The sequence below is a fragment of the Channa argus genome, chromosome 15, assembly GCF_033026475.1.
Source record: "Channa argus isolate prfri chromosome 15, Channa argus male v1.0, whole genome shotgun sequence".
In the NCBI taxonomy this organism is placed as follows: Eukaryota; Metazoa; Chordata; class Actinopteri; order Anabantiformes; family Channidae; genus Channa; species Channa argus.
Genome location: NC_090211.1, coordinates 19,038,059 through 19,065,851, shown reverse-complemented (window position 1 = coordinate 19,065,851; position 27,793 = coordinate 19,038,059). Strand labels below are relative to the sequence as shown.

General features: G+C 42.4%; 3 protein-coding genes across 29 annotated transcripts in view; 2 read left to right on the top strand and 1 right to left on the bottom strand.

Annotated features, from left to right (window-relative positions):
• Position 1: 1 nt before the first annotated feature.
• On the bottom strand, positions 2-14,611 carry cramp1 (cramped chromatin regulator homolog 1). 2 transcript variants are annotated; one of them, XM_067476198.1, is made up of 20 exons: positions 14,455-14,611; positions 12,270-12,640; positions 10,601-10,803; positions 10,344-10,497; positions 9,962-10,045; positions 9,724-9,772; positions 8,006-8,091; positions 7,252-7,375; positions 6,739-6,820; positions 5,529-6,479; positions 4,978-5,155; positions 4,517-4,689; positions 4,366-4,440; positions 3,880-3,961; positions 3,559-3,669; positions 3,012-3,169; positions 2,326-2,512; positions 2,026-2,193; positions 865-1,010; positions 2-252 (listed from the first exon to the last, which is right to left on the bottom strand). In XM_067476198.1, the coding sequence occupies exons 2-20, from the start codon at positions 12,637-12,639 to the stop codon at positions 139-141; spliced, it is 3,495 nt and encodes a 1,164-aa protein (XP_067332299.1). In that variant the 5' UTR covers position 12,640; positions 14,455-14,611; the 3' UTR covers positions 2-138. The 2 variants fall into 2 exon arrangements, with proteins under 2 accessions (XP_067332299.1, XP_067332297.1); XM_067476196.1 differs by lacking the exon at positions 14,455-14,611 and adding an exon at positions 13,023-13,192.
• A 797-nt stretch (positions 14,612-15,408) lies between these two features.
• On the top strand, positions 15,409-20,636 carry jpt2 (Jupiter microtubule associated homolog 2). The gene is made up of 5 exons (XM_067476208.1): positions 15,409-15,590; positions 17,251-17,399; positions 17,910-18,061; positions 19,017-19,053; positions 19,235-20,636. The coding sequence occupies exons 1-5, from the start codon at positions 15,535-15,537 to the stop codon at positions 19,483-19,485; spliced, it is 645 nt and encodes a 214-aa protein (XP_067332309.1). The 5' UTR covers positions 15,409-15,534; the 3' UTR covers positions 19,486-20,636.
• A 3,798-nt stretch (positions 20,637-24,434) lies between these two features.
• mapk8ip3 (mitogen-activated protein kinase 8 interacting protein 3) overlaps positions 24,435-27,793 on the top strand; it is a 32,714-nt gene continuing 29,355 nt past the window's right edge. For 24 of the 26 annotated variants that reach the window (XM_067476191.1, XM_067476181.1, XM_067476188.1 and 21 more), the window contains exon 1: positions 24,436-25,473. In XM_067476191.1, coding sequence (XP_067332292.1) covers positions 25,168-25,473 — 306 coding nt within the window. In that variant the 5' untranslated portion in view covers positions 24,436-25,167. Of the gene's footprint in view, positions 25,474-27,793 lie in introns of all 26 variants that reach the window. The other 2 variants (XM_067476193.1, XM_067476173.1) reach the window with 1 other exon arrangement.

Below are 27,793 nucleotides of genomic sequence, written 5' to 3'. Positions count from 1 at the left end.
GGGGGGGGGGGGGGGTTGGGTTAGGCTGGTCTTTCTCCACAGCCATCTGCAATGTAGAAGGGATGCCATGGTTACAGTCCAGACAAATCCTCATGTCCTCCACATAGTTGTAGGCTAGTGGGACCTGTCCTGTCTCCTTCAGGACGGTGGGAGTGAGGGCTCGGTCACAGCCAACTCCTGAGCCAGGTCGTTGAAGCGAGCGATGTAGTCCACGCTGCTCTCACTCATCATACAAGCAAGCTGGGAGTCCATCTGCAGGCACATTCATTTTTGTAGTGAGCTCTGAACGCTAAGATTTACTTTGTACTGTTTATTTGGAGCCAAGAAGCCCAGTAAAGAGTTACACAGCATCTGAAGGTGCACAGAAGCCAACATTACTTAAATTGCTCCAAATTGAAGAGGCAATTTTCCCCAGTAATAAGTCTACGACCAATAAGAAGTCAGCCCATGTGACTCTCATGATTCTTGTGCAGTATGCTGCATTTCTCTTTGTCGGACAGAAAGTTGCACACTATGTTGAATAAACTTGATCTGACTGTTAATGCAGACTAACTAATTTGTAATGGTGCGAAATAATGCACCTTTCGTCTGCTCTATATTAGAACAGCTTCAAATAATGCTTTTCTTTGTTAAATGATGCTGATGCAGAAATATACTTTCTCTTAATACACAATGGGTCACAGTTGTTTCAAGCTGGTAAACTGGAAGGTGCAGTGAACAGCTTCTTCATACTATTAATTAATAACTACTTATTATTAATTGCCTTTGCACTTGTGTGGACTAACTGAGCAAAACTACAGGTGTGAAAGCACTTCACATACGGTTATTTTATCAGGTGGATGTAACACGAGGTAACTTGCTTACTTCTGTGACATCAGGAAGGCCACGGGACTGGAAGGAGTCATGGGAGTTGCAGTCCAGCAAGCTGGGACCAAGCAAAGCTGTGCCACTGGAGGGGCCCGAGGGGGTTAGGGTGGTTCGCCGTCCCTTATCAGGAGACACCATGCTGGCTGGAAGGAGGGGGAAAAGAAACCAAAACAAAACCTTAAATACAGGGATGAACAAACATGAAGAACTAGGACACTATTACATGTTTTAACTTGTTTAGTACAGTACAGGTGTGGACAAAATTGCTGGTAGCCTTTCACAGTTTTCTATAAAATAACGTGAAACTGACAAAAGAAAAAGTTTCCACATATAGAAACCAGGCCTAGTTTTTAATTGAGAATAAATTCAATATAATTTAATACAGCTTCTTTTGACTTTTGTGTAGCTTAATACTGCTACATGTCAGATTTTCATTTCCTGTTCTTCAAAATTACTTAAAGAACCAAAAACTAAAACTCTAAACTTGCTTTAGATTTTTTTTTGATTCAACTGAATACATAAAATGATAAAAATGACATGGCCCGGAACACATGTTTAAAAAGCTAATAAATAAATCGATATTTCATACACTTCCTTGTAATTAGCATCACACACATTCTCAGTCTTATAATCAGTAATTTTGCCTACTTTAGTGAAGTCACTGATGTTTGGTCTGGACTTTTTTGTATTTAACTAATATATAATCTTAATTTTAAAAAAAGACAATGTTTTTCTTATTTCAAGTTTTTCATAAAGTTTTTACTTTTTTCAGTTTCAAAATTGTCTGAACAATGTGTGTATTTAAGGTGGAATAAAATGTTTTATTGTATTAGTGCCTGGGAGTTTATCTGACATGTATTTAAAGTTTGCATGTATTGTTTTAGATTCAATCTGACCACCAACAATAACATCATTAAGAAAGGCAGATCTATGTTCAGGATTCTGAAAAAGAAAAGGTCAAGACTGGCCGAGGGCGGAAACTAGCAGTCTGTTGTTTAAATGTTTCAACAGTCTGATTGTCTAGATCAGCTCTTAACTGTCAAATTGTTGAACAGGAAGGACACAGGTCAATAAAGCTACAATAAATAAATAAAATGTAAATAATAATTAAAAACAAACATATGCAAACATCTTACTATAAGAGAAAAAACTACATACAAAGAAGGCATCCCAGTGTGGAGTCTGATGAGTCACTGGGATACCACTGGGGGTCGTGGCTGGGTGATGGGATCCAGCCTCTGGATGGACTGACAGAAGGAGACGAGGCCAGCAGCTTGGAGCCGTCGTTGCTGCTCAGCTTTGCTGGAGAGAGTGTGGCTTCCTCACCTGCAGCACAAACAGCAAACAGTCATCAGTTTATCGCAAATACCCTCTTCTGTCTGTCTTGTTTGTAATTTTCCCAAAAAGGAAATGTGCTCCTCAGGCTCAACGTGTAAATGTCATTACACCTTCACGCACCATAGTGGGCAGAGTTGATGGCGAGCTCAATGATGGAGTCACTGATCTGTGTTTGCGGTTCCCCAGGGGCTAGAGGTTCTTCAGGGGGGCCAGGCAGCGAGATGTCCAGGAGCGAGGCTACGCTGGGCGGAGAGAGGAGGGAGTCTCCACCACCGGTCACTCCGGGTGAAGGTGGAGGCAGCCCATTCTGTAAAAAGAGCAAGTCCAGCGTTTAATAGGGATGATTTTACTTCTTCACTAGATTCCTTTTTAAAGCAACACGCTTCGTCTGAAGTGACTTACCCTCCTACAAAATTGAAAGAGTTTAATGTTTAATAGCTAATAAAGGGGCTTTAATTTTTCCACTTCAAGAATATTACCTTATATTATTACTTGAGGCATTTCACCAATGTTAGAGACTATAATCAAACTCCAGTCTCCATCTAGTCTAAACAGGGATGTGTGCAAATCAAACAGGGTCAAAATTTGGACCAAGTTAAGTTAACTTGTGTGTCTTAGCATGATAAATAATTAAAGCAGTTTTCATGAACTTCTCCAGCTATTGGTACTTTGTACTTCTTGCCTAGGGTATGTGTAAAGACCGCACTGTCTTGGTCACTAGACCAAAGACGAGGGCCTTATGGCTCCAGACCAGGTGAAGCAAAGTTGTCCGTTATATTACAAATGTGCGTGCATTTGTTCCTCACCTCTGGGACATTTTGCTGGAGGACCTCAGAGTCTGGTTCAGCATCGACAATGGGCGTAGAAGCGAGCAGAGGGTTGTCATCCACAGTGGGGGAATCCAGCTCCTGACAGGGACTGCCAGGGATGATGCCTGCAGACTTAGCAGCAAGGTCAATGGCACCTGAAAAAATTTAAACAGTTCAGAAACACAAAACATTTATCACAGACCTGATAGTTTACATAGATTTAAAAAGTAAAAAGCTTTATAAAGCTTCTAAGAAATTGTAGTGGGCATGTAAAGTAAGATGCCAGCGATTTGTTCCAGTTCCTTCTGATGACTCAGTGAACGTGGTTTTATTTTACTGTGTACCCAAAGTAGACATACAGTCTTGATGAGGCTAAGTCCTATGCATGGACAAGTAAGGAAGAGGCACGTGTGCTATTGTTCACACTTTATAAACTGGACATTTCAGCAAGTGTTATGCTTCCATATATAATTTAAGAGCTTTATTGGAACAACAACTACAAAAACAGGAAAATATACTGATTAAAAATCGAAGCAATACATACTGGAGAGTTGGCTCACCGCTGCAGAGCCAGGCACTGCAGAGGAAGCTTTGGAAATGAGGGGGCGGGCGGAAGGAGCCAGGCGAGTATGGATTGGCCGAAAGGATCCAGTTCCTGGGGGGTTTATCAGAGGCGAGAAAGTGAAAAATTAGCAAGGTTCATGCTGAAAAAAAGAAGGGACATTTAGTAAAAAGAGCACCTAAGCTAAATGCATAAGCAGCACGAACACATAGATAAGCCTTTACTGCACTGTGGCAAAGTGCAATCAGTTCCATCCTCTGCAGATGAGATATTAAATGTGTAATCGTGATGTGTGGAGTGTACCTGTGGCAGAGGAGTTGGAGAGAATGGAGAAGGAGCAGACATGCTGAGGAGTGTCTCCTGTAGTCCGGGGAAGCAGTGTTCGCTGGGGACAAGACAGAAACTATTCTTAGTCCATCATGACCAAGCAACATGTAAAAGATGCAGGACAAAGACACTTGTCCTAAATTTCCCTGGGATCCCAAAGTCTTAAACAGCTTTTGTTCAGCGCGTCGTGTCATAAATTGCTCATTTGATCATCAGTATAATTTAAGGTTTCAGTTACACAGAAATCAGCAAACTCATGCTAACTGACAGATATGAAGAGGGAATGTTCTGGATGCATAATTTTTGAAACTAAGCATCATCTTCCTTCATCAGGGGATGACAATCATGAAAACAGACAATATACCAGCTAGAGTGTGCAATGTTACACTGTCAGGCGTTAGAACAGAGGATAACTGGAAACTGGACCCAAACCCGAATAAAGACCCTGAGGCAGTGTCTCACCTGAACTACAAGTGGTTTCCGAAGTTGCCTGTTTCGAGGTTTTCTCTGTCTAGAATAAAAAAGATCTGACTGCATCTACAAGGAGAAATACAATGAGTCAAAACACCTGTGAAATATGTTGATGTAAAGAAACGCATTATTATGGTCTTACACTTATGGAGTCGAGCTGCTGTCTGAAGGCGAGCTCGGCCTCCTTGTTGGGGGAGAACATTCTGTTGTGCCGTGAGCTGTTCGGAGGGAGCGTGGTGGGCACTGCGAACAGACCGCCCTCTGAATCGCTTCCGGCTGTCGAGCCGAGCAGAGAGCGTGGAAGGTTGCGTCCACCTGGGGATATCGGAGAATAATGAGCCGGTCAAGACCAACCAGGGAAAATGCTGCCACTCGTGATGCAAGATTTGCAAAACATTACCTCCAGTCATCAAACAACAACTACAGCACCATCAACATAAAGGTGTCATCAGTCAAGATAGTAGAATCACAGGCAGTTTCGTCAAGAAACAAAGCTGATATAAAAGATTCATACTACATATCCAGACTATAACCGCAACTAGATTTAATGCCACCATGTCCCAAAAATGGAGCAGCTGCGGCAGGATACAGCAACAATCTTACCTGAGGCTCCAGTATTTGCAGAGTGTAACCTGGCCCCTCGAAGTGAGGCCTGTTGTCGTCCACAGCTAGGGCTGCGGACACCCGCTACAACACCCTTTCCTGGAGGTGTGAGGGCCTGGTTCTGCTCCTCCTGCTGTGTCTTGAGTGGTGATGTGGCTGTGGAGCACAGCTCTGGAGCCTGGAGGAAAAAAAAAAACAACAAACACACATAAATGACACCCTGTTTTCTACACCTCTAGAGGATTTACTTCTACTACAGTAAACAAAATGTAGCATAAAAAGCAAAGTTCATCTCCAACTCCCAGTGCTAAACTCAGCTGACATTGTACTAATCTCTCCACGGAGGACGTTTTGTGGATTTGTGCACTTAGCAACCTAATTTGGTCCACAGGATTATGGAGTGAGGCACATGAAGATCACTTTAAAACAGTGTGTTCAGTGTATGATAGACTTAACTAATCTAAAAAAAACAAAAATCCCACCATTTCATCCACAAAACTGTTATTTTGCAGCCAGTAAAATCATAGTAAAAAGTTACATTTAATCCTCACCAAAGGTTTAGGATTAACCTCAGTGGCAACCAGCTTGAGCAGGCAGCGCAAAACCCGGTGTGTCCTGTTGGGTTTGGGTTGTGGCATTGCTTGTCCATTTTCTGGGTTGGTGGGGGGAACTTCAACGGGTTGCCACTCATACTCAAGCTGGAGCTTTCCTGGCTTCCCAAACATTAGGTAGAGCTCAGCCAGTGTGACGTTCTCGGCATCACGGGCGCTCCAGCCCTCCTCTCTGATCTGCTCCACACTCCGTTCTTTGGCTGCGGGTGCAGAGCCCTGCGACGCGCCCTCCTCTGTCACCAGAGGTTTAGCGGTAAGAGTGTGGTTGGCCTCTGGGGAGGAGGTGCTGGTGTTCTGCTCCTCTTTGCAGGGCTCTGATGAGGTCTCTACACCACCACACAACCTCTCTGTATTTTTAGTCACTGCTAAACCACCAGTGGCATCCACAGTAGTGCAGCTCTTACCCACCTCAGAGGGTCCCAACCCAGATCCCTCTTCTCTGGGAGCCACAGTCTGCTGAGAGGAAGCAGTGACAGAAACAGAAAGGGGTCTCTTCTCCTCCATCTTTGCAGAACTTTCTGGTGACACCTCTGAGTTAGTAGGCTCCATTCTGCGGCTTTCACCCATAGAAGTCAATGGAGCACCACCTGCAGTGACAGCTGTGACGCTTCCCCGTCCAGATTTGGCGCCAGTCCGAGGTGTAGGGGCTGTGTGGATGCCCAGGATTTGGGCAGCTGGCAATTCCTTGGCATTAGGCCGGGTTTTACCAGTCTCCAACCAATGCACCGTGCAGGAGGCCTTGGAGTGAACCACACGAGCAACACCAGGCAGCGTCGTCAAGGTGCTGCTCTCAGCAGGGAAAAGACACAGCTCCTCTGGCTGGGATTTGCTGGGAGAGGCTGTGCTGGACTGTCCACTCTCCAGAGCCTCCCTCTCCATGAGGCTCTTAAGCTGAAGCGTCAGTGTTAAGGAGTTCAAAAGAAGCGGCCATGCTCATCCAAATGTTTACACATGAAGCTCCGCATTAATTCCCAAAGCAAAGAGGTTTATAGATAACAATTTATGCAACACATTACAGGACAATTTCAGAGGATAGATGTGTAAAACAGAGATCGGGAAAAACCAATTTATCCCCTAATAACTGATAACTGTGCATTTTTCGTAACTGCTTTAAAAAAACAAAAAAACACGTGACATGCTAAAAGGATACAATACGCTGGTCGTGACACGCCCACTTCTGTTTCAGGTACTCAATGAGGCTGGACACTTTCCTGTGAAGCTCCACCACCATCCTGGGTTAGAGAAGACACAAAAAGAAGAAACCCGTTTATTTACAGATGCCGATGTGATGCAGATGTGACGTTCAAAGCAGAATTGGGCTGAGTACATTTAATACACCTAACATGTGCACTGATGTATGTAAGTGTAAACTGTGGGTCAGCTTCAAAAAAGCATTGATAGGCAGCACTTTTGGATTATTTATCCAGAAGACAATGGCAAGAATAATGCCATTCTATGTTTTCTCGCATTACAAACTATACAGCAGTAGGGGACTTAAATGCCACATCTTGTAGCTCTGAGGGCAGAACGGAGTTTTTAAATATAGTTCTGATAACAAACTTGGGGGGGGGGATTCATGCAGAAAACGTATGTAAATCCTGCTTTCAAAAGGTTGTTCTGGTAATTAATTCCTCCCAGACATTAGTTAATGGCTATGTCTGACCTGAGGCGAGGGTTATGAGCTAGACTCTGAACACGGGCCCAGGAGTGGTTACTGCGTGGTTGGAGCTCCACTGCCACCTTCAGGGGCAGACGCACTGGCTTTTGGTCCTCCTCATCACTTACTCCTGCAAATACACAGTGAGACTGACTAAGAGAAGTTCTTCACAGACAAGTTTAAGAGCGAGAGAACAGGATGTTGTGTTCATAAAATGTTTAAACTTAGCACATCTGCAAACCAAATTCGTTTAAACACTAGAGACGACAGTGCGACATCTGAAAGGTTAAGTAGGCTCTCTTGCATACACAATGTTTGCTGGATAAACAGACAAAGAAAAGTTTTTAAAACAAGATCTTTGGTACAGAGCAGGAAAAACAAGATATTTTACTAAGCACTGACAAACCAATGAAAATAAAGGCTGATGCAAACTGTGGGATTGTGATTTTCAATCCTTGATTATAGCTGTGTTTTCTCCAACCTTTGTGTGTGGATGTTATTGAACAGAACGGTCGATGACAGCTGCTGAGACGAGTCTTCTCCATCATCATCATCATCTCCTGCCTGCTCCTCCTCCTCACTTTGCTCCCAGAGTTACCGTGGAAACAGCACTAGCCTACACACTGCCATTGATTTTGCCAAAATACCACACCCCTACAAACCCTGTGCCTCACCAACACAGTGGACTGTGTTTTTTTTTTTAGCACTAACACTTTTTTACTTCATAGTGTGTTGGCTCTGTGTGTGTGCACATGCTCACCATCCGGGTCGCAAAGTTTCTTTAGTGCACGGCACATTGGTGCTTTGATTCGCAAGTTCCTCCCTTTGGAGCGCACGGTGGTCGCCCTGGTGAAACAGACAGAACAGCAGAGAAAGATTCAGCGTCTTTTTACAACAACTTTTCTCAATCACGTTGCAGTTTCTCTCAATGTTCGGGCTGAGCCGCACCCTGTTGCACTTGCTCTACTTATCTTTATATTTATTCTTCCTTTTTCATATTTTTGGTGTAGTATTGTAGTAAGTATCCTCTCTGATCATGTGGTTGGAGGAGTTTTTAAATCTTTATTTTTTTTAATCATCGCAGAACTTTTTCCAGCTTTAAGTTATGACCAGCGCGCAACAGCTGTGTGGAGCTGGAGCCGACTCAGTTGTTTCCAGTTGGGAACCGCTGATCGGGCTGCAGCAGACGGGCACCGCTCATTTAAGTTTCAATCGGACTTTAGACATACCGGACAAAATAAGGGGGAAATGGTCGCAGGGCTGGTAAAAAGGAAAACAGGTGAGAGAGGGAGAGAAGATTCAAGCCTCATCTCCCATCTCTAATTATTGGCAACGTGAGGTCTCTGGAGAAAAAGGTGGACAAGTTGACTGTACTGGTGAGGAAGGAAAATATCTCTTGAGAGTGTAGACTAATGTGTTTCACAGAGACAAGGCTGCAGGACATTATGCACGACACATGCATCAGTATTGATGGCTTCAGCACAGTGCAGGTGGTTCAGAGGAGAGAGGAAAGCGGAAAGAGGAAAGGAAAGGGCCTGGTCGTCTACATCAACAATGACCTCAAACTGCTGGCGGGGGGCCTCCATCTTTACTATATGACCAGAGAGTTCTCACACGCCATATTGATCTCGGTCTATATTCCTCCCTCTGCTTCCCAAACAACAAGACATGGGTCACCAAGGACATTAAAGCAATCCCGAATGAGAATAAGGCAGGATTCAGGTCAGGTGAGAGGGAAGCAGTGAGGGAGGTCCAGAGACAGCTGGTCAATAAAGACCAAAGAGGGGAAGGAGGCTTACAGGAGGAAGCTTGAACAGAGGCTCCAACACAAGGATGGAGGAGCAGTCTGGAGTGGCATGAGGGGGGGGGCTGTAACGATTATATTATTTGACTTCTCCAGTGCGTTTAGCACCATCCAGCCTGTCCTGCTGGGGGAGAAATTAAAGATGCTAGATTTTCGACTACCTCACTGAACCAACCCCAGTACGTTCGTCTGCAGAACTGTGAACTGCAGCACAGGTGCTCTCAAAGGGACAGTTCCATCTCCCCTTCTCTTCACTCTGTTTGCCTATGACTTCAGGTACAACTCGAGAGTCCTACCACCTTCAGACGTTTTCTCGTGACTCCGTGGTGGTTGGATATATCCAAGGTGGAGATATCAAAAAGTATCAATCAGTGGTGGTCAGTTTTGTTAGTTGGGTTGAGCACAATCAGCTCCACCTCAACATCAGTAAAACAAAAGGAACTGGTGGTGGACTTCAGGAAGTCCGGGACTCCTTTCAATCCTTTCTCCATACGGGGAGAGAGGGTGGAAGTAGTTTCAGACCTGGGTACAAATACCTGGGTGTCCAGCTGGACAGAACTACATATCGTCAATTCTAGATGTGCACATTTAAACATCCTTTGTGTTATTTAATATAAAAATGGCAAACTCTGTGACTCTTCTATGTGTTTTTATTATTATTACTACCAACTTACCCCTGCTGGATGAGCTCATTCAGCTTTGCCACGTTCTTATCATCCATTACTGTTAAAGACAAAAAAGAAAACCAGAGAGACGTTTATGACATTGTCCTTCAGGAGCAGCTGTCCCCCATGACTGGAAGCAAGGACCAGTTAATTAGATCCCTCGTGTCCCAAACTAATATCAGGAAAACAAGACACATGCAAACAACTTCAAAAAAACATGACATGAATGTGCACAGCTTTCACTTACATCCTCCAACTTTTTTGCGGAGTTCAGCATAGCAGATGAGACCATAAAGTTCTTGAGAGGATTTCTTCAGCACTCGGGAGTACACTGAGATAGAAGAAGACAAATGTCACAACACTGCTGTGCAGGAGGTGTGTGTGTGGTACATACAGATAAAACAAATATGAGGGCTTTTTGTAGGAAAATGGGCTCCTGTTTAGCCAATTGGTTCTTCAACATATGTATTTTGGACAGTCTCCCAGCTGCATAAACAACTTTCAAACCCTAGGACACATAGGACTGACATGTTCATTTCTCCAACATATAACAAAACAAGTGAGCCAGTATCAGTCAGCAGAAGTAACGTCCCACCTATTTTGAGTGACAAAGATAAAGAGCAGCTTACCAGTGGCAAAGTCGATGTGTTTGGAGATCTTGTGCCAGGTGCGATAGTAAAAGTGACGGACCTGCTCCTTGTTCTTCACCATATTGGCTGGCTTGCCTCTTTTTTTGTACTTCATTGCAATGTTGTTCTGGATAGCCTCAAAGTCCTTTCCATACTGCAGAGGAAAGTATAACATGTGAAAAGACTGTTTGGCCACATAAGGTAGTTCTTGTTTTCTGTAAACCATATGAGAAAAACCATTTGGTCGCACCCTTTACCTCATAGAGGCCCTCAAAGAAGCTGTTTTTGTCTTCTGCGCTCCAAGACTCCCACTGCCGACGAGCCCTTTTCTGGTTACCAGCTTGCTCCTCTTTCTCAGCACACCCTTGGCTCTTAGAGGACTTGGACACTGCCCCTGTGGAGCTGGCCACAGGGCCCGACAGTCCCACTGTTCCCTGTGAGGAAGAACCATTTTCTGCCCCTGTGTTACCGAGAGACAAGAAGCCCACAATTCAGAAATAATTCAGAGGAAAAACAGGACCTAAATATCAAGGCTGAGCTACGACTGACCACACTGGTTGTTTTGTATAGCATGGAGAAAAAAATACAAATGTAGTTGTGAAGTGTGAGGTTTTGAGAAATGTAAAATACATGCACACAGCCATAACAGGGCACAACCTGCTGAGCTTCCCCGTCTGTGGTTCAGTTTTGGCAAAGAGGCAGGAAAAGCAATCAGTCCCTAAATCCAGGTCTACACTGCACAGGTCCAAAGCTAAGTCACGATGGGCTCCAGCACACATCACCAGGAAGCCAGGAGGCATTTACAGAAATGCCACTAGGGTTGCCGTTGCAGAACTGCGCTACGTTAGGGCAACTGTATTTACAGCAAAAACAGGAATTCGTTTACAAATGCAAATGTGTGTCTAACTCATAGACAGTAACCTAGATATGTCCCTTCAAAGTAGATGTACACCAATATAGCATCACCTCAAAATAACTATAGCTTTCTTGGTCAACTAAATATATTCTATGTAACAATTTCTCTTTGCCAACAACAACAAAAGATGCATACGCTATCTATAATAGCATAGACACTGAAAAAGTTAACTGAGGTCTAATAAAGCAAGTTCTAAAATAAAAATCGCATTGCCATTGCAGAAAGGAGTAATTATACACAAAACAAAAAGCCTAATACTCAAGCCTTCAGTAAGGACGGTTTCAGAGACAGGTGCTGTAACTTTCAATCACACCCAGATGTTCATGCTCCCTTTCTGTGGCGACTCAGAACTCATGGGTGACTTCTCATTAGCATGGATGCATAGGTTTCAAGGTTTTTAGTGCACTGCTCAGACAACAAAACTAAAAAAAAAAAAAGGTCCAAAGCTAAAAAACAAAACAAAAACCATTCGTTTCAGTACAGTGGCTTGTACTGTACATTTTTAAAAACATTTTAAAGACTGCAAACAAAGCAAAACTCCAAAAACATTACAAAAACACAATTATCTCACCATAATATTCCTGCTTTCCTGCTCTCTTCTCACTTTTGTGCAGAAATAGTGGGATTTATGACTCCTTTACTCTACGCTCATATCCACAGTCATAACATCCAAGTGTTTTTAAAGCTATAATGGCATGTTTCCCAGAATTTGTGACTAAAAATAGTCAAGTGACAACCCAGTTGAAATTAAAGTTCCGGTTTGTGGCTCTCTACCTTGTGACAGAAATGTCAGGATGGTGTTGGGACTGGGGCTGGAGCCACAGCCAGAAACCTACACAGCCTACAACGCTGCACAGAGGGAGTGTGCAGCAACAAAAACAGCATCCGTTTAGCCATCACAAATAAACAAACTATAGACACAGTGACAGTGGTCAAACTGAGAGGAGACCCCCCCCTGCTAATCCCACCTAAACACACACACTCTTCTCCTAGCTGGACACTTTCAGTACCTTTCGATTTTGCCCCGCCATGTCCATTGATGGTGGAGCCGACTGAATCCTTCCGGATCCGTTTGCTTGGAGGGCGAACGCTTGATCGGAGAAAATGATGCTGGTCCTGACACGGAGGGGCGGGCTCCGCTGAGGTCTGCTGGGTTGTGCCTAGCCCGGTTCGGTTCGGCGGAGATGCAGGGAGGACCGGAGCTGAACCGAGGCTGAGACCCGTGGCTGATGGATTAAGAATTTCCACTCCGTCGTCTCCCTTTGTACTGCGCTCCTCGCTCGCCTGCTCTCCGCTCTCCTCCTCGTCGCAACCTTCGGTCTTTCTGGACGTATTCCTCCTCCCATCGACACCGATCCCCTCCCTGGAGCCCGGTGTCATTCTGCCAAAACACATTCAGGGAGATTTGATCATATTAGGAGCAAAACGGTGTGAGAAATTAACTTCTAAAGACGACGTTCACTGTCTCTCAACATGGCCGCCGCTGTTTGTTTCAAATCCCGTCTCCAGTCCCGACAAAACAACACCAAATATACCCATTTATTGTCTTCACATGAATTATAATCAACAACCAAAACTGTTTAGTAAATGGCTGTACGGTTTTACCAAGTGTCTTTCGGCTCTAATGGGCGATATTTTAGGTTGAATTTCAACTAAATTCAAATGCGAGCGCTTTTCAGTTTAGCGCCCTGCAGAAACGACAACGAAAACCCCTCGGTGCATTCGACCTCTAAAGAAAGTGTTAATTTCAAATCCAATTTTACCCATTTTCGTATTCTTCGGTAGTAGGCGACGTCTTCTTTCTCTTCACCATGGATCCGACCGGTTATATTGGCAATTTCTAACCAAATCGAGCATAATAAAACCCAGACCGAGCTCTCCGCTTTCTGCCCTCTCCTTGCTCCTGCTTCGACTGAGCTGAACTCTCTGCGCAGTTCAACTGTTTTCTATCAGCGACAATATTACTCAATGCTTCTTTACAACAAGAAATTAAACTATAACACATATGGTAAATGTGGCATAATGGCTGCATGCAGTGAGGATTTTAAATGCCACACGTCCGTTGTGCTCATGTGAACTGATAAAGCAAAAGTAGTTTTATTAACCTGGGTGCAAGTAGGCTTTGCTTTTTCACTACGTCACCATCGCCTACAGAAATCACGTCTGAAAAACTATTTATTTTCATTTACCTTATGTAAGTCTAAGGCTTCGAAACAACATTTGCTTACACTACTATTGCTTCACACAACATTAATCATATTCCAACACCTGAAGAAAGCTTTCTGTGGCCGCCGCACATCAATGTCTTTTATTACATGTGTAAAATGTTGTTGAGATGCGCAAACTTTACACACTCTATTATGTCTGTGCCCGGTTGTCATTTACTAACTTGTTTACTGAATTAGCGCACATGATTGACTCAAGAAAAGCTACAAAAAAAAACAAAAAAAAAAACACACACAACAACAACATACATTTGACAAGAGTCGTTTGGACTCCCACAATGACATACACCCTCTCTCTCTTTCAGTGGCAACCACAGCCATTAAATCCGTGTTCTGTTATCTAAACTCTCAGGACAAATTCAAATCAGCCCCCCAAAAAACAGAGCTTATCTAACAGGAACCACAGCCCGAAACTGTTAATTAAGTTAGTATATTAAGATTTGCTTCTGCTCCGTCTTTATTAATAACCTTCACGTTATTGCAATATCGATGCACGTGTGGGGCATTCATTAACTTATGATCAACGTCAGTTCCAGTTCATTTCAGTGTAACATGAGGTTACAGAAACACACTAATATATATTCCACATACACTAACAACATATATTCTCTGTACACTGTTACGGTCCTTGCCGCACATTGATTTTGATATTTGATACCCAAATATGGGTATGGCATTCGGCTGGATGATAAAGTTACCATATAAGCGAAACATGATAATATTTACAGTTATTCAACTAACAGTTGCCATTAACTTTGCTCTGATAATCTGGGTTGCTTGTATACTAGAGTCCCTCCATACATAACGTGACGCCTAGAATGGCTGCTGTTGTTGGCGAGCTAACGTTAACGCGGCGGCACTCAAACAAGCAAAAAAACGTGAATAAAACTGCTTGTAACACAGTGGCTACTTTAAGCGTCGCGTCAAACAGAGCGTTAGTTGGATAACGTTATCAAAATGTAGGATTTACCTGACGTAGAAGCCTGTTGGTGGTGTTCCCAATCGACACGCAGGCTAGCATTGCTAGCTGACTGCAGCCCTACAGCTTGTTACCGATGACAGTTCCTTTGGCACGCCTACGCAGACTCAAAAACAAAGCCTGTGATTGGTCAGATACACGCGAGTACGGCGGTTAAGAAACTGATTGACAGGACGCTCCGCCAATGGTTAGTGCGACAGAATCTTCGAATAACCAATGACCATTCTCTTCCTGTCATGACATATACGTTTTCCGATATATATTTTCAAAGTTTAAAACAAAATTGACTCTTTAATAATGCAGCCATTTCATTATGAAACTAAGCACTATTCCAATTGGATTGATCAAGTGTATTAGTTTTTTGGGTTCTAAGAAAATAGGTTCGGCCCATGAAATGATAAAGTGCAGGAACTCATAGGTGCGTTTGACTTTGTCATGGCATACGCCGAAAATCTCACAGCTTACCAGAATCTGAATTAGATTAATATCCCCAGTGACTGTAACCATTGTAAATTCTGGCACGTTATTAGCCATTTCGAGGAAAATTGGATTTAATTGAATTTGCTATCTAGCCATCACAAGTTGTTCTTTCAGACATAGCTCCGATGCCTTTGTCCAGGGTTGCCCCGTGGCGTCAAAAACAAGCGTCGTACTTCGACAGTATAGTTCACAGGTGCGGTTCTTTAAGTAACTTAGTCAGACAAGCAGGGCGGAGTTTCCATTATTAATCTTATTATTATTTGACATTTCAAGTATTCAGAAGATGTTTAGCAATATACTGTGGCTACCCTGTTCCCTCAACCTTGACACTAACAACCTCCCAAGGGCGACAACGTCTGCCTGGTAGAAAATCTATCTTTGTCAGGCAGTGTCTTTGGCACACCACTGGGTACAATAAAACGAGCGCACCCCACCACTCAGCAATTATATTCCTGTGTGTCGCAGCTGGGTGGAGTGGAAGTGCTCCTACGGAGCTCGGGCACACGCAGGCAAGAGGAACTTACTGATCGTCCAGTTGGCAAACTGACGAAGTCGTCCTCGGAAACTTGAAGGCTCAAAACAAAAACCACCATGACTTCGACGAACATGTTTCAAGGGCTGGACACTGGTTCAAAACCAAGTTCAAGGTGAAGAATGTGGCAGTTATTGACCATTTGCGAAGGCAGCGGCGCCTTATTCCGACTGTCGACTAGAAGGTTAACGTTATCTCAAAGAATGCTAGCGTTATTTGACAGTCGCTTTTTTTTCTCGCCTTTTCCCGTAATGTGTTCCAACATAATTCTACAATTATCCCCGATGTTTTGTTTTGTTTGTTTGTTTTTTTAACGGCTACTCGAGTTGCTATAGCTTGGTGTGACTCGTCTTCCGTTAGCAAACTTAAGAGTCGAGGATTAGCTTTTAAGCTAACGGAGCAGGCGTTGGCGTTGTCTGCTGCGCCTGCGGAAGTGTGAAAGCCCCTCCGGACTGCTCTTCTTTGTACTCGCCAACAACATCGGCGTAGTGGCCACAGTGCTCGAGATGAAGGTCCCGGTTCCTCTTACCGACTGCGAAGCATGGATTCTCGGGCCTATTCTGCGTAATAGTTGACTTCAAATATAGCTCGACGAATAATCGACGTCATGTGTCGTTTCAACTCTTTCAAAACTAAAGAAACTGCAGGCGTGCGCCGCCATTCTCTGGCAAATAATCAAACCGCCTGTTATTTGGCTGCTTTGGCTTGAGCTGTCTCGTAGCGTAATATATTTATAGCCTGTTTACCTGCTTTTGTTTTTCTTCTTCTTGTCTTCTTTGTGTGCAAAATATGACGCCATGTTTCCACAGTAAACCCCAACCTCAATGACTCAGATGAAATCAAGTGTCCACTCTTACGTTTGCAGAGAACGAACACATCCTCTAATCAGAATCACAAATACTCTTATTGCCAAGTATGTTTCTACATACAAGGGAGATGTCTTTGGGAGTTGGTGCACACAGTAGTGTAACACACAGATTTGAGATTTGGAAAAAACAAAGCTCAAGATGCAAAGATAAATGGACAGTGGGTGTTTCTGATCAGCGCAGGCTGTATAGATTCATGGCCTGAGACTAGGAACGTAACAAAGGAGCAGTGCAGCAAGAGTGGCGTAAGTGGGGCAATGGGGTCAAGTCTGTGTTAGTGGGAGGATGTAGGATTTATTATAGCTCCTAACCTAAAATGGTTTATGGTGTTTTCAAATCTACCTTGACAGTCAGGAAGCCTGTTCGAACCTTTTCACACAGGTCTTAAAGCCTAAAGCCCTCTTAAACGTGGAAGTGACTGAGGTCCACACTCATTCTGTGCAAAACTGTATTTAACTATAGTATGAGGCTTGATTGGCTCATCTTATGGATTTTTTTCTTTTCAAGCTCTTTAGCATAAACAATCTGTTTTGTGTTTTCCTGTTAAATTGCAATGGAAGGTTAGTAAATAGGATTTCTAAAAAAAAAACAATTAGTGTTTTAGGCAGCAGGTTGGTGACATCATTAACGCATGTGTCTAGTTTTGAAGGACATTGCTTTCAGATACACTTTTCAATGCATGTAGCAAGGATATGTCCTGCAATTGCATCTGACTGTCGTAAGACAGACTTAAGGTTGTGCATTTGATTTATTTGGCACTAATAGCAAATCGATGTCCAAGGAAGACAGTGAAGTCCTTTGTTACTATGTGAAGCCTAGTGTTGTCAAGCTACACTTGCATACATAATTGCCGTGAGATTAAGGTAGGATTTTATAACCTTTTGACTTCAATTGTTTGGTCTTCTGTAGGGTGTTGCGGCCTCCTGGAGGTGGTTCCAGTAATCTGTTTGGTGGCTACGAAGATGATTCGGTATCAAGGAGACCTAACAAGATGGCATCCACAGTTTTTGCTCCGCCAGAGGAGCCCCAGAGTGCACCCAAACGCTCTAATCCTCCAGGTCAGACTTGCCTGTCTGGGCTGAGGCAGGCCAGTCAAAGCATCTCTCAGTGTCCAGGGTGTGAAAACTGTTACTATAATGTGATAATTCCAGGTTGAACTCACCCACTGTTCCCTGTGCCTTAACATAATCTACCTCCGCATTTTGTTAAGTATGTGGGTATTATCAGGATGTTTTTAGCCCATCTACTAATGGGGTTTCTGGGCCACCCTGAACCTTCCTGACAATACTCACCCAGGCTTTAGAATCACTGGAATTATGAATGAATTGCTGGCGTTTTAGGCTATATATAGAATAGGATAGGGTGGTATGCTGAAGGGCCAGCCTTCATTTAAAAAAAAATTTTAGAAATTCAGATTTAGAACAATTTCTTTTTTTTGCAGATAATCACAGAAGGTATCTCTCACTGTGTCAGAATTCTATAGTATAGTTCACCAACCACCAAAGCAAAGTGTGACAGGAGTAACACAGATTATGACACATGAGGCATGTCTTCATTATATTGTGTAGGTGGGAAGAGCAGTGGAATATTCGGGGAACCTGAGCCCCCAGCTCAGCCACAGAGGCCCACGCATCCAGTTGGACCAACCAGCAACATATTTGGAGCTGCAGAAAGTGCACCTGTCCAGAGTCCGAGCCGAAGCCACCCAAACAAGCCAAAGGTAGGACCATGGACCCAGATAACAATGTCCCCTTTAACCTACGTTTGATTTAAGTGTCTTTTCACACATTGTTTGCCTCATTTACCTTATGTGTGACCCTTAATTAAGAGCTAGCAACTGTGTCACACGCTGTTGTTTTAAGCAATCTCCACCACAGTCCAACAACGTTTGTGCCTCTAGGGAATTGTCAGCTCAGGCTGCGGCGTAAATTCAAATAATCACAGCAGTGGCGTTTTAAATGGCTAACTGTTAATTTATTACCAGTTTGTGATAAACTTGATGAAGCTGTTGTTGGTGTCTGTTTTTCATACAGCATCTTGCTCTTGGCGTTGGAAATCATAGAAAAGAGATGTGAATGCACTTAAGTATATGTTGTGCATGTTAAGACGGAACGTGTAGGGTTTAATTTTGAAGCTACGCGGTATTGTGCTTACGGAGCATAAGCACAAAGGACTTTTTACTGACTGTCTAAGGAAATACAATATTCGTGATAATTTACCTACCACAGAAGTTCAAAATTACAGTAAAATGAGAATGTTACTTGAAATTATTTGTTTAAACGCATTGTTGCATGACTTGTAAGATGTTTTATGCCAATAAGGAAGAAAATGCTTATTAGAATAACTTGCTGAAACAAAACTGTTATCTGTGCTTGAGAAAAGGACACTTGTATGCAAATGACCTAAATTAATCTCGATCACCAGATGAATTTAGGTCTGCGAACCCCAGCAACTCTTGGGTGTTTGTCACTTGCAGGGTGTGACTTTGCTTTGGCTTTTATGTTTTACACATGTAATAGTATTGTGTATTTACTTTTTATTTAATCTGGTTAAAATTCTTGTTGAATATCTTAGGTCGTGGAAATTTTGTTTTTCCCTTTACTGACCATCTGCTTTTGCCTTAAACAAAAGTCAAGAACGAGAGGTCGTGTTAACTATTATTATTTTCTTAACAGGATAATCTATGTGTGGGACCTGAGCCTGAATCACCAGGTGAGTTTTCAGTATTTTATTATATTTTTCATATTGTAGTGAATATTGATAGGGAAAAGCATGCAATCTCGGAAAAGTGTTCTACTTTTCTACTTCTACTTTTAATTGTGATTTCATTGGTGTATGACATTGCTTTTCTGATCTGGCAGTTTTATAAAAAGTTTCCTGTTTTTTGCTCAAGCTCCAGAACCTCAGGTCACCCAACCTGAGGTGAAGGAAGAACCTGCCCCCCCTGCTCCTGTGCCAGCTATGGAAGAACCTGCTCCTGTCTTAGCACCTCCACAACCTGAGCCCACTGATTCTGATTCTTCCGCTTCACTTCCTGATGAGGCTTCCCTGAAGAAACACGAGCCTCACCTGGGACCCAGGCCTCGATCTCACAACAGGGTCCTCAACCCACCTGGAGGAAAGTCTAGTGTGGTATTCTACTGATCAGCTGAACACACCACTCCTCCCTGTTCTTGTCCAAACACTCCTTGTCTTGCCCCCCTCTTAATCTTCTCTCATTCCAACACCCCCTCTCCTCATGGTTATTTCACCTCTATATCTAAACACACACCAGGAGTTTTGTGGGGTTTTTTTGTTTTTTCCTCAAGGGATTCCTGGTCAATTCTTGGTCCTCGACCTCTTGCACTTTCAGCCCTGTTTCTAGTTCCCAGCTCTTTGTCCAAATCTTAATTTGTCTTCTTCGGTGAAACCTGCAATCATACAATCACACAATCATCAATCAGTCAGTCACTCAGCTGGACACACTTTTTTCTTAATCACTTCGATTTATTACACAGTTGAAGCTCAAAATTGTGGTTACTGTTTGCCGTGTGTTTATTTGGTTTCAGTCATGTTGAAATTGAAAAGCTTTAAATGGTTGTGGATTCAGAGGATCTGTTGTGAGTAAAACCTGGCACAAATTTGTTGCGGACATTAGATTTTACGGTTTTCAGACGGGAAGGGGGGGTGGGGGGTGGCTTAGATATTATCACAGACGTAATATGTTTTAGGGAGTTCCACTAGTGCCAGCTTTTATGTGCTGCCTTATTGGACGACTACATAAAAGCGTTTTCATTTGACGGTTATTTGAAATAATTCAAATGTTAGACTTTATGATCACAAGCCTTATCGTGTTGTTCTTGCCTTGTCCTCATTTTCAATACGTGTCTTAATCAATAATCTCAAAGTCTGTTCGGGAAGAGATGCCAAAAATTGACGATAAATTCTTTACTCCCAAATGTTTCTCCTTCCTTAAAGAAATTCAATGTTGATTTTAAGCAGATGTGTAATACAGGTACTTTCTGCTTTGTCCTTATTGCTTGCTTTTTCTGACCTTTTTTTTTTTTTTTTTTTTTTCTGGGGATAAGCCTCTGTTTATGTTTTAAATTAAAACGCCTGAAGACAAGTGAACTCTAAACAACAAGCACGTGGCCTACCTGAGTCCCGGGTGGGCTCCTTTCTCACCCACTTCATGATGCACATTTGTGGTATTCTGATGCCAGCCTGTCTCCCTGTGTGTTGATGTGCCTGGCAGGCAATGAGCGCAGCAGAAGAAATCCTGTGTATTGCAATAAAACTGTCGTTTTGCATTTGGATTTGAGTTTTGCCTATTTTGTGTTAAATACATTATATAGCATATTTTGGTATATTAAATTGAACAATACTTTTACTGAAAAGGGTGCAGTAAAATTCTCCAAATGCCGTGTGTGTACACGCTTTTGTCTGACTGCGCAAGCCACTTGCGCTGGTGAAAAATGTAGTTTGGGCTTAACTTTCCCCAATTTCTCTTTTGCGCAATCACCAAAACAGCAGAAACTATGCTTTTGTAATTGAGTATACTGTCCAGCGTGATATAGGGCACCAATGCTGTGCAGTTAGCTACCTTTTTATAGCTTAAAAATAAAAAGCTAAAAAGACAACTAAAGCTTGCACAGGTGAGTCCAGCTGAGCCCTCGCTTTCTGTGCTCTGATGGGTCTCTGCTATGCTCTGCATAGCTTTTCAGGTAGTGGTAATAAAACTGCAATAAACTTCCAAACATACTAATCGAGTAGAAATTGATGCTCCTCCCTGATTGGTCAGAAGGACAAGCCACGTTAAAAAAGTTTTGCAAATTAACGTTTCATTATATTCAAATCTTAACAAGGATGTGTATCACGTCTGCTCCACATTCGTGTGGACAAAGCTGTGACACACTGTCAGAAGGAAAACCCATCAGGAGCTGAGGAATCCCATGTTACTCAAGTGAGTGAAGCCTCTTGTCAGGAATCTTTGGAAAGGGTCAGAATGAGGACACTGATTTTTAATGCAACACATCTGTGATATGACTCTGCTCGTTTTATTCCCATAATCTATAAAAATCTGTGACACTTTAAAAATGTTAGATTCAATGTTAGGATCAAGATTTTTTTTTTAACTGTCTTTTACCAACGCATGACAAAAACAAAATGAATGTAAATATTAGTATTTCACTGCCACCTACTGACTGAGACAGGTAACAACTTTGTTCACCAACTGACACGAGACAGCGCTGACTGTGTTGTTATGCATCTTAAGTGTTTTTAAAAGGATACCAAGTAATTTTACATTTTGTTTAGTTAACTACATACACATTTGCTACGAGGAAAATTTTTGAGGTATGTTTTGACTCTGACCATATTTTAAACCACGTCTAAGTTGCAAAAACTCAAATCTGTCTCTCTTGAAATGTCTAGTATCGATCTGCTGCAGAGTTTTGGACACTAACCTATACATCTTAACAGCTACATGCAAAGGAATATAACGTATTTACACTCTAATCCGACAAGATTGTTGTATTTTTTTTTTTCTTCAAATCAGCAGAAGTGAGGAAAAAACACGAAACCTTTCAGCTGTGTGAAAGTGGGCATTCTGCACCCTGGGTGTCCATAAATCAGATTTTATAGGTAAATTAGGTAAATAGATCGCACGTGATCTCCGGCCACTGTAAACTACAACAAGCACACAACGGAAAATATCTTGTACGCAAAAGTGAAACAGCTGGTCAACTGTCGTAAGTCAGTGCAAGACAGAACTGATATTAGACTATTGAATTCTACTGGTTGTTACAGGAATGTAAACAAGTTAAAGTCCTGATCTAGTGGCGAAAGTAGTAGTAGACATTTTTCCAGATAAGCAGCTCTGTATGGCTGCATCACTTTTTTTTTAGTTTTTTTAATGTCGACACTTGACATTTGTTTTCTTTAGAACATAAGAGGTCAAATCTTAGGCACCGATCGTGCTGCTCATGACCTTTGCCACTTCAACCCCATTCTGAGGGAGATCAGATAATTGTCCTTTTAGTTTGCTCTTCCAAATCATTGTGGTGACAAACACCTCACAATCGACTCAACGCTTCCAACTCGAGCGGTCCTCTTATTACAATAATAGGAGGTAATAAACTTCAGATGTAATAAAACAATTTGCCCCCTCGCAGAATGGTTGCTTCTGTCCTCTGTTGCATCAGTTTTTACTCTGTAGTCACACTGAATAATGACTTAGTCACTTTCTGCTGTAGCACATTGTGGTTTCCTGTCTGACCCTTTTAGACAAGACTTTAACGGGCAAAATGTGCAGATTATAATAGATTAAAAACATCTTCATAGTTACAGTTTTAACATAATGCGATCTTGTCTGTTGATGTGCAAAAAACATTGAAATTGCAGCATGCTTTTATACTCTCAGATAAGAAGTATGCTGTACACCACCGCATTTCAATTTTACCCTTTTCCTTTTAAAAAATAATCATCGTTACGGTTTATAGGATATTTGTAACTACAGTTTTTAATCTAGCTTGTTCATTTATTTTTATTTTTTTTTATTTGGAGAGTGCATTGTCATTTTTGTTAAATTGTAGCGCCTGCAGAAGTCGGTGTGGTGCGGCAAAACGGCTTCCGGTTTAAGCTTCCAAAATAAAACTTGTTCATGCTACAGCAATTACAGACAGGTCTGTAGTTAGCTCTGAAAGAAATGTCACGGTTATGGTGATAGAAAAATGTGCATTTAAATATCAATTTAATGAGATGCAATATAATGCAACAATAAAATGTAAGAGATGTTTCCGTTACTGCAGATTTGTGTCCTTTTAGAATATTACTATATTTTCAGACATATATAGATAAGACAACACTCAGACTTATAGGATGTGGTGCTTGTACTGAGGCCCAGATGTTTTCGTTCAAAACAAATTGATTCACTGTCAAGGCAAAAAACTTATTTTTGATATTTGTCAGGATTGTTTGTAGTGTTGATGCATGTAAAAACTCAATCAATCAATAAATCAATCAAAATTTGATCTCATATATTGGACCAACGCATTCGATAGACCCATAACTAAAGTCTGTCTTCTCCAAGAATCAGAATTTTGTATATTATTGCATGATTTGTTTTTGTGTTTTGTGCATGAGTAAATTAGTGATTGTTTCCAACCTTGGGTTTGTGAATGTTTCTAATATTTGGAGCACAATTAGGGCCCGGGTATGTTTGTGATGTGTAATTTAAGGTTAAATGGATTAGAAGGAATACGTTTAGGCGTACTGATGACGTCATTAGTGACATCATGTGGCTTTGATGATTTCCATTATAGTTAGAGAGAGCAGCTCAGCTATTGAAAGGAACAGACGTGGACCACAAGAGGTAGAAGTAAAAGGTCCGTGTGTAGCTGTGGAGGCCCACGGTTTCTCACCGGGTGTGATGAAACTGTTTGTGAATGTGTTCGTGACAATACGGTTCGTAAACCTGTAAGTTCAATTAATCCGTTCAGGGCGAAGTTGAGAAACAAATGAAATCAATGTTCAATGTTCGTCATACAAGAAACTCCAGAGTTTCCAGAGTATTTGCTGGGCAATCAGATGCGAGTAAGCTCGTCACATAGCACACTTCGTATAGATAATGGAATTCAAAGTGCTTTACAAATGATTGAAAGTTGAGAAAGGTGTACAAGCAAAAACAATAAAGCATAAACGATCAAATGTTAGTACCTAATAATTTCATACAATTAAAAGAATATAAGGCTCAAACAACGTTAGCCTACATGAGGGTGATTAACAAATATGTCACATCATAATTTCTTATTTGATTATATTGTATATTAAGAATCCAATTGTAAAAATTGACTTGTAATTAACGTTGTCAAATATATGTATATGAAGTGAAATCCCCAATATTTCCTTCTGCAGTATAGCAAAAGAATCAAAATATAGAAATATTCCAATAAAGTACTAAAAGAAATACCTAAGATTGTACTTAGGTTCAGTATTTGATTAGAAGTACTTAATCACCACATCATTATTTAGTACCCATATGTTGTTTGAAATCCTGAAGCTGACTTCCTGCGTTGTGCGTCTGCCTTGACGCAGTGCTGACGGAGTGACGTCAGCCTGACTCGGTCAGCTGGCTCGTCGGCGTGAACAGCAGGGAGAGCCTCTCCCAGAGGGAGACATCACCATCACCGCCCGAGCCTGGCCAGGAGCTTCGGCAGCTCGCCGCGAGGGAACGAACATGGAAGAAACGACGTTATAGAGGCGGATCAGGGGCGTTAGGTTATTTATTTACATATTTATTTGTTAATTTATTGCCCCTGCCAGGAATGGCTGGGATCCATGGCTGCTGCTGCTGCTGAGAAGCAGGTGCAACATCATCATCGACGACAGCATATCGTTCCTCGGCATGGACTCAGCGAGGGCCGATCCCCAGGCCGACCCACTCCACATCCACCGCTGCCCGGATCTGATTGTGTCCGCGTGGGGAGACAAATAGCTGGGCCGCGTCCGAAGGCGGTACCACGGACTGTTGGAGGAGGAGGAGGAGGAGGAGGGGGGGCCCTCTTTACATCAAAAAACTAGACTATAACCAATATTTTCAGAGCAAGGTTACACTCACACACACACACACAAACACACACACACACAAACAAGTGTTGGTGCAGTAAGTGGGTGCTGCTGCAAAATGCCATAGCGTTTTCTTTATCTGAGGACAGACTGTGATTGAACGTCCCCCCTTTTTCTGCGCTGAGCGGATCGAAAACCCCGGTGACAGTCTTAGGCCCGAAAAAAACCGCTGGAGCCGCAGCCTCCTCGTTTGAAAAACAGCAGCCGGCTCCAGCTGCCAAGATGATGGAGCTGCAAATTGACGAGGTGGTTTACCAGGACGACTACGGCTCCGGCTCCGTGATGTCGGAGCGGGTGTCGGGCCTGGCCAACAGCATCTACCGGGAGTTCGAGCGCCTGATCCGTTGCTATGATGAGGAGGTGGTGAAAGAGCTGATGCCGCTGGTGGTGAACGTGCTGGAGAACCTGGACGCGGTGCTGAGCGAGAACCAGGAGCACGAAGTGGAGCTGGAGCTGCTGAAGGAGGACAACGAGCAGCTCATCACCCAGTACGAAAGGGAGAAAGCGCTGCGCAAGCAGGCGGAAGAGGTGAGTAACCGACGGGTCTGCCGGGGGCCTCCGCCCGCTTCGTCACCTCCAGCCTCCTGCTGCCTCCTCCACAGTCAGTCAGCCCTGTCTGAGCCGAGCTCTGGCGAACATGTGACTCAGGAGAGTGTTGAGCTTTCTTTTAGCCTCACTGGTGAGAGGATCTTATCAAAGTCTTCAAACCGACCCAAAATGAGAAGCACGCGATGCAGTTTCTGTAGTAGATCTGTCTGAAAAGTAAAAGGCTGCTCCCCTGTTTAAAGATACCAGCACTTTGGAGGCCACAGGCTAAATATTCATTAGCTGTCATAAATATGACCTGGTAGTGTCCTTCAGTTTCAGATTTAAAAATTAACATCACATTAACTCAAAAATGTGTTTCAGTGCTGCAAGTAGCCCAGTGTGAGAAATGCTGGAGAGGAAACGTAGAACTTTAATAATCCCAAAGATAAAACTGTGTTACAGCAGCCAAAAACAAAAAACAGAAACAGAAACAAAAAAAAAAAACAAAAAACAAAAAACAAACAGTTATTGCAATTAAAGACCAGGCTGAAGATATTCGTGAAACTGCTAAATCAGTCATTAAAATCTCACTGGACACTATACAATGATGGTAATATACATATAATGCAGATTATTTCAGATTGGTTGCTAAACAACAACAACAAAAAACAGATTGTCCGCTGATGTTGACCATATGTGTACAGATTGTACAATACTCCAGAGCTGAGCAGTTGCTCTGACTGTCCACGTTTAAAGAGACGTCTCTAAAATAACGCAGTCAACATGCAGCTTGGCTGACACCCGATCAGCTCAGTTGGTTTCCAAGAATACTGATGTGATACCTATGCTGCTGATCAATGTTTCCACACACTAATGTGAACATCTCTTCAGGAAATTGGTGCAGCAGAGTACTGGTAGGATACTGTGTGCATGTGGGCTGCAAGTACTGTATGTGCAACTAAGCTGTACTCATATGTAAAATGTTCAGCATCAACACATTTGTCATTCTTCCAGTTTGAGTAAGTGCTGCTACCACTACTGTTCGTACTACTATTATGAAATTACTAGTTATATGTGGTTTACACCTTTACAGGTCTCCCCTTCACAAACCTGTCTGCTGCTAACTAACAACTACTAATACCAACACAGAATAGATACCGGACAGAAAATTGTTAAATTTGTACAGTTTTTCTTTCCTCGTGCTTGAGCTGCTGCACAGCACAACCTCATATGCAAATGTATAGGCGAACAATATGCAAACAATATGCAGCATCACATGCAGTATATGGTGATAAAGGCAGTGAGCAACCGTTTGAAATGGACGAACACTGAGACGTGACAAGAACAGGGGACACCGACAACAAAAGCAGACATCGATACAGAGCTATCACATTACAGAACCAGTTCCACCTTCAGCCCATGTGTTGTTGGGTTTGTTTTTTTTCCTCCGAGTGTCCTTAAAAAGCGGCTTTAATCCTCTTCCCCTTCCAGAGAGGTCTCACCATATCACTGGCAGCTCTGCTGCTATCAGCTTAGCTCAGCTTCATCATCTTCATCATCCCCGCTGTGATCCTCCCTACATCAAACTTCTGTTTGGGTCATAATAAAACAAATAAATAGGCGAAAAAATGCATTGTAAGTCTTGTTAGTTGAAAACCAAACGACAGATGGCAACAGGTCCAGACGTGACACAAAATTACCATAAAGAGCGAAAACGCCAAAATGGAAATGCAAAACAGCCACAAATACATAAAACATGTTTCGTAGATATACATACACAAAACAACCAAAAACGGATAAAAAGTTACCAAAACAATGACCAAAAACAAGTCCAACTAAAAAGAGACGGTGTGACTTATAGGAACAGAATATATGAGTGAAAACGGGAACAAAAGGGTCTGGGGGGTCCTCTATAAACCGATGCAGGGCCCTTTGTCACAGTCTGTCCATAGGGTGCTTAAAGTGAAACTGAAAGTAATGTAGAATACTTTGGTCATTGCTTATGTCAATATCTGCTTCACACCCCTGAGAACTTTATAGGCAAAGGGACCACATTTAAAAATATTACCTATAGATAGATAATTAAAAAGTTGTGTTAACAAAATGACAAAAATGATTCGTACACGCATTGCACAGAGGGAGGGTTAAATGGGAGAAGGAAGAACAAACACATTTGCAGTGAATGTTTTTATCATTTGGGCATTTCACAATTATTTAGCAATGTCAATGTTATATGTTATAAATCTTACTGTGAAAAGTAAGTTGTTTGCATATTTAGTAGTTAAAAATGATACGTTTTTTTTTACCTTTTGTTTCCTGT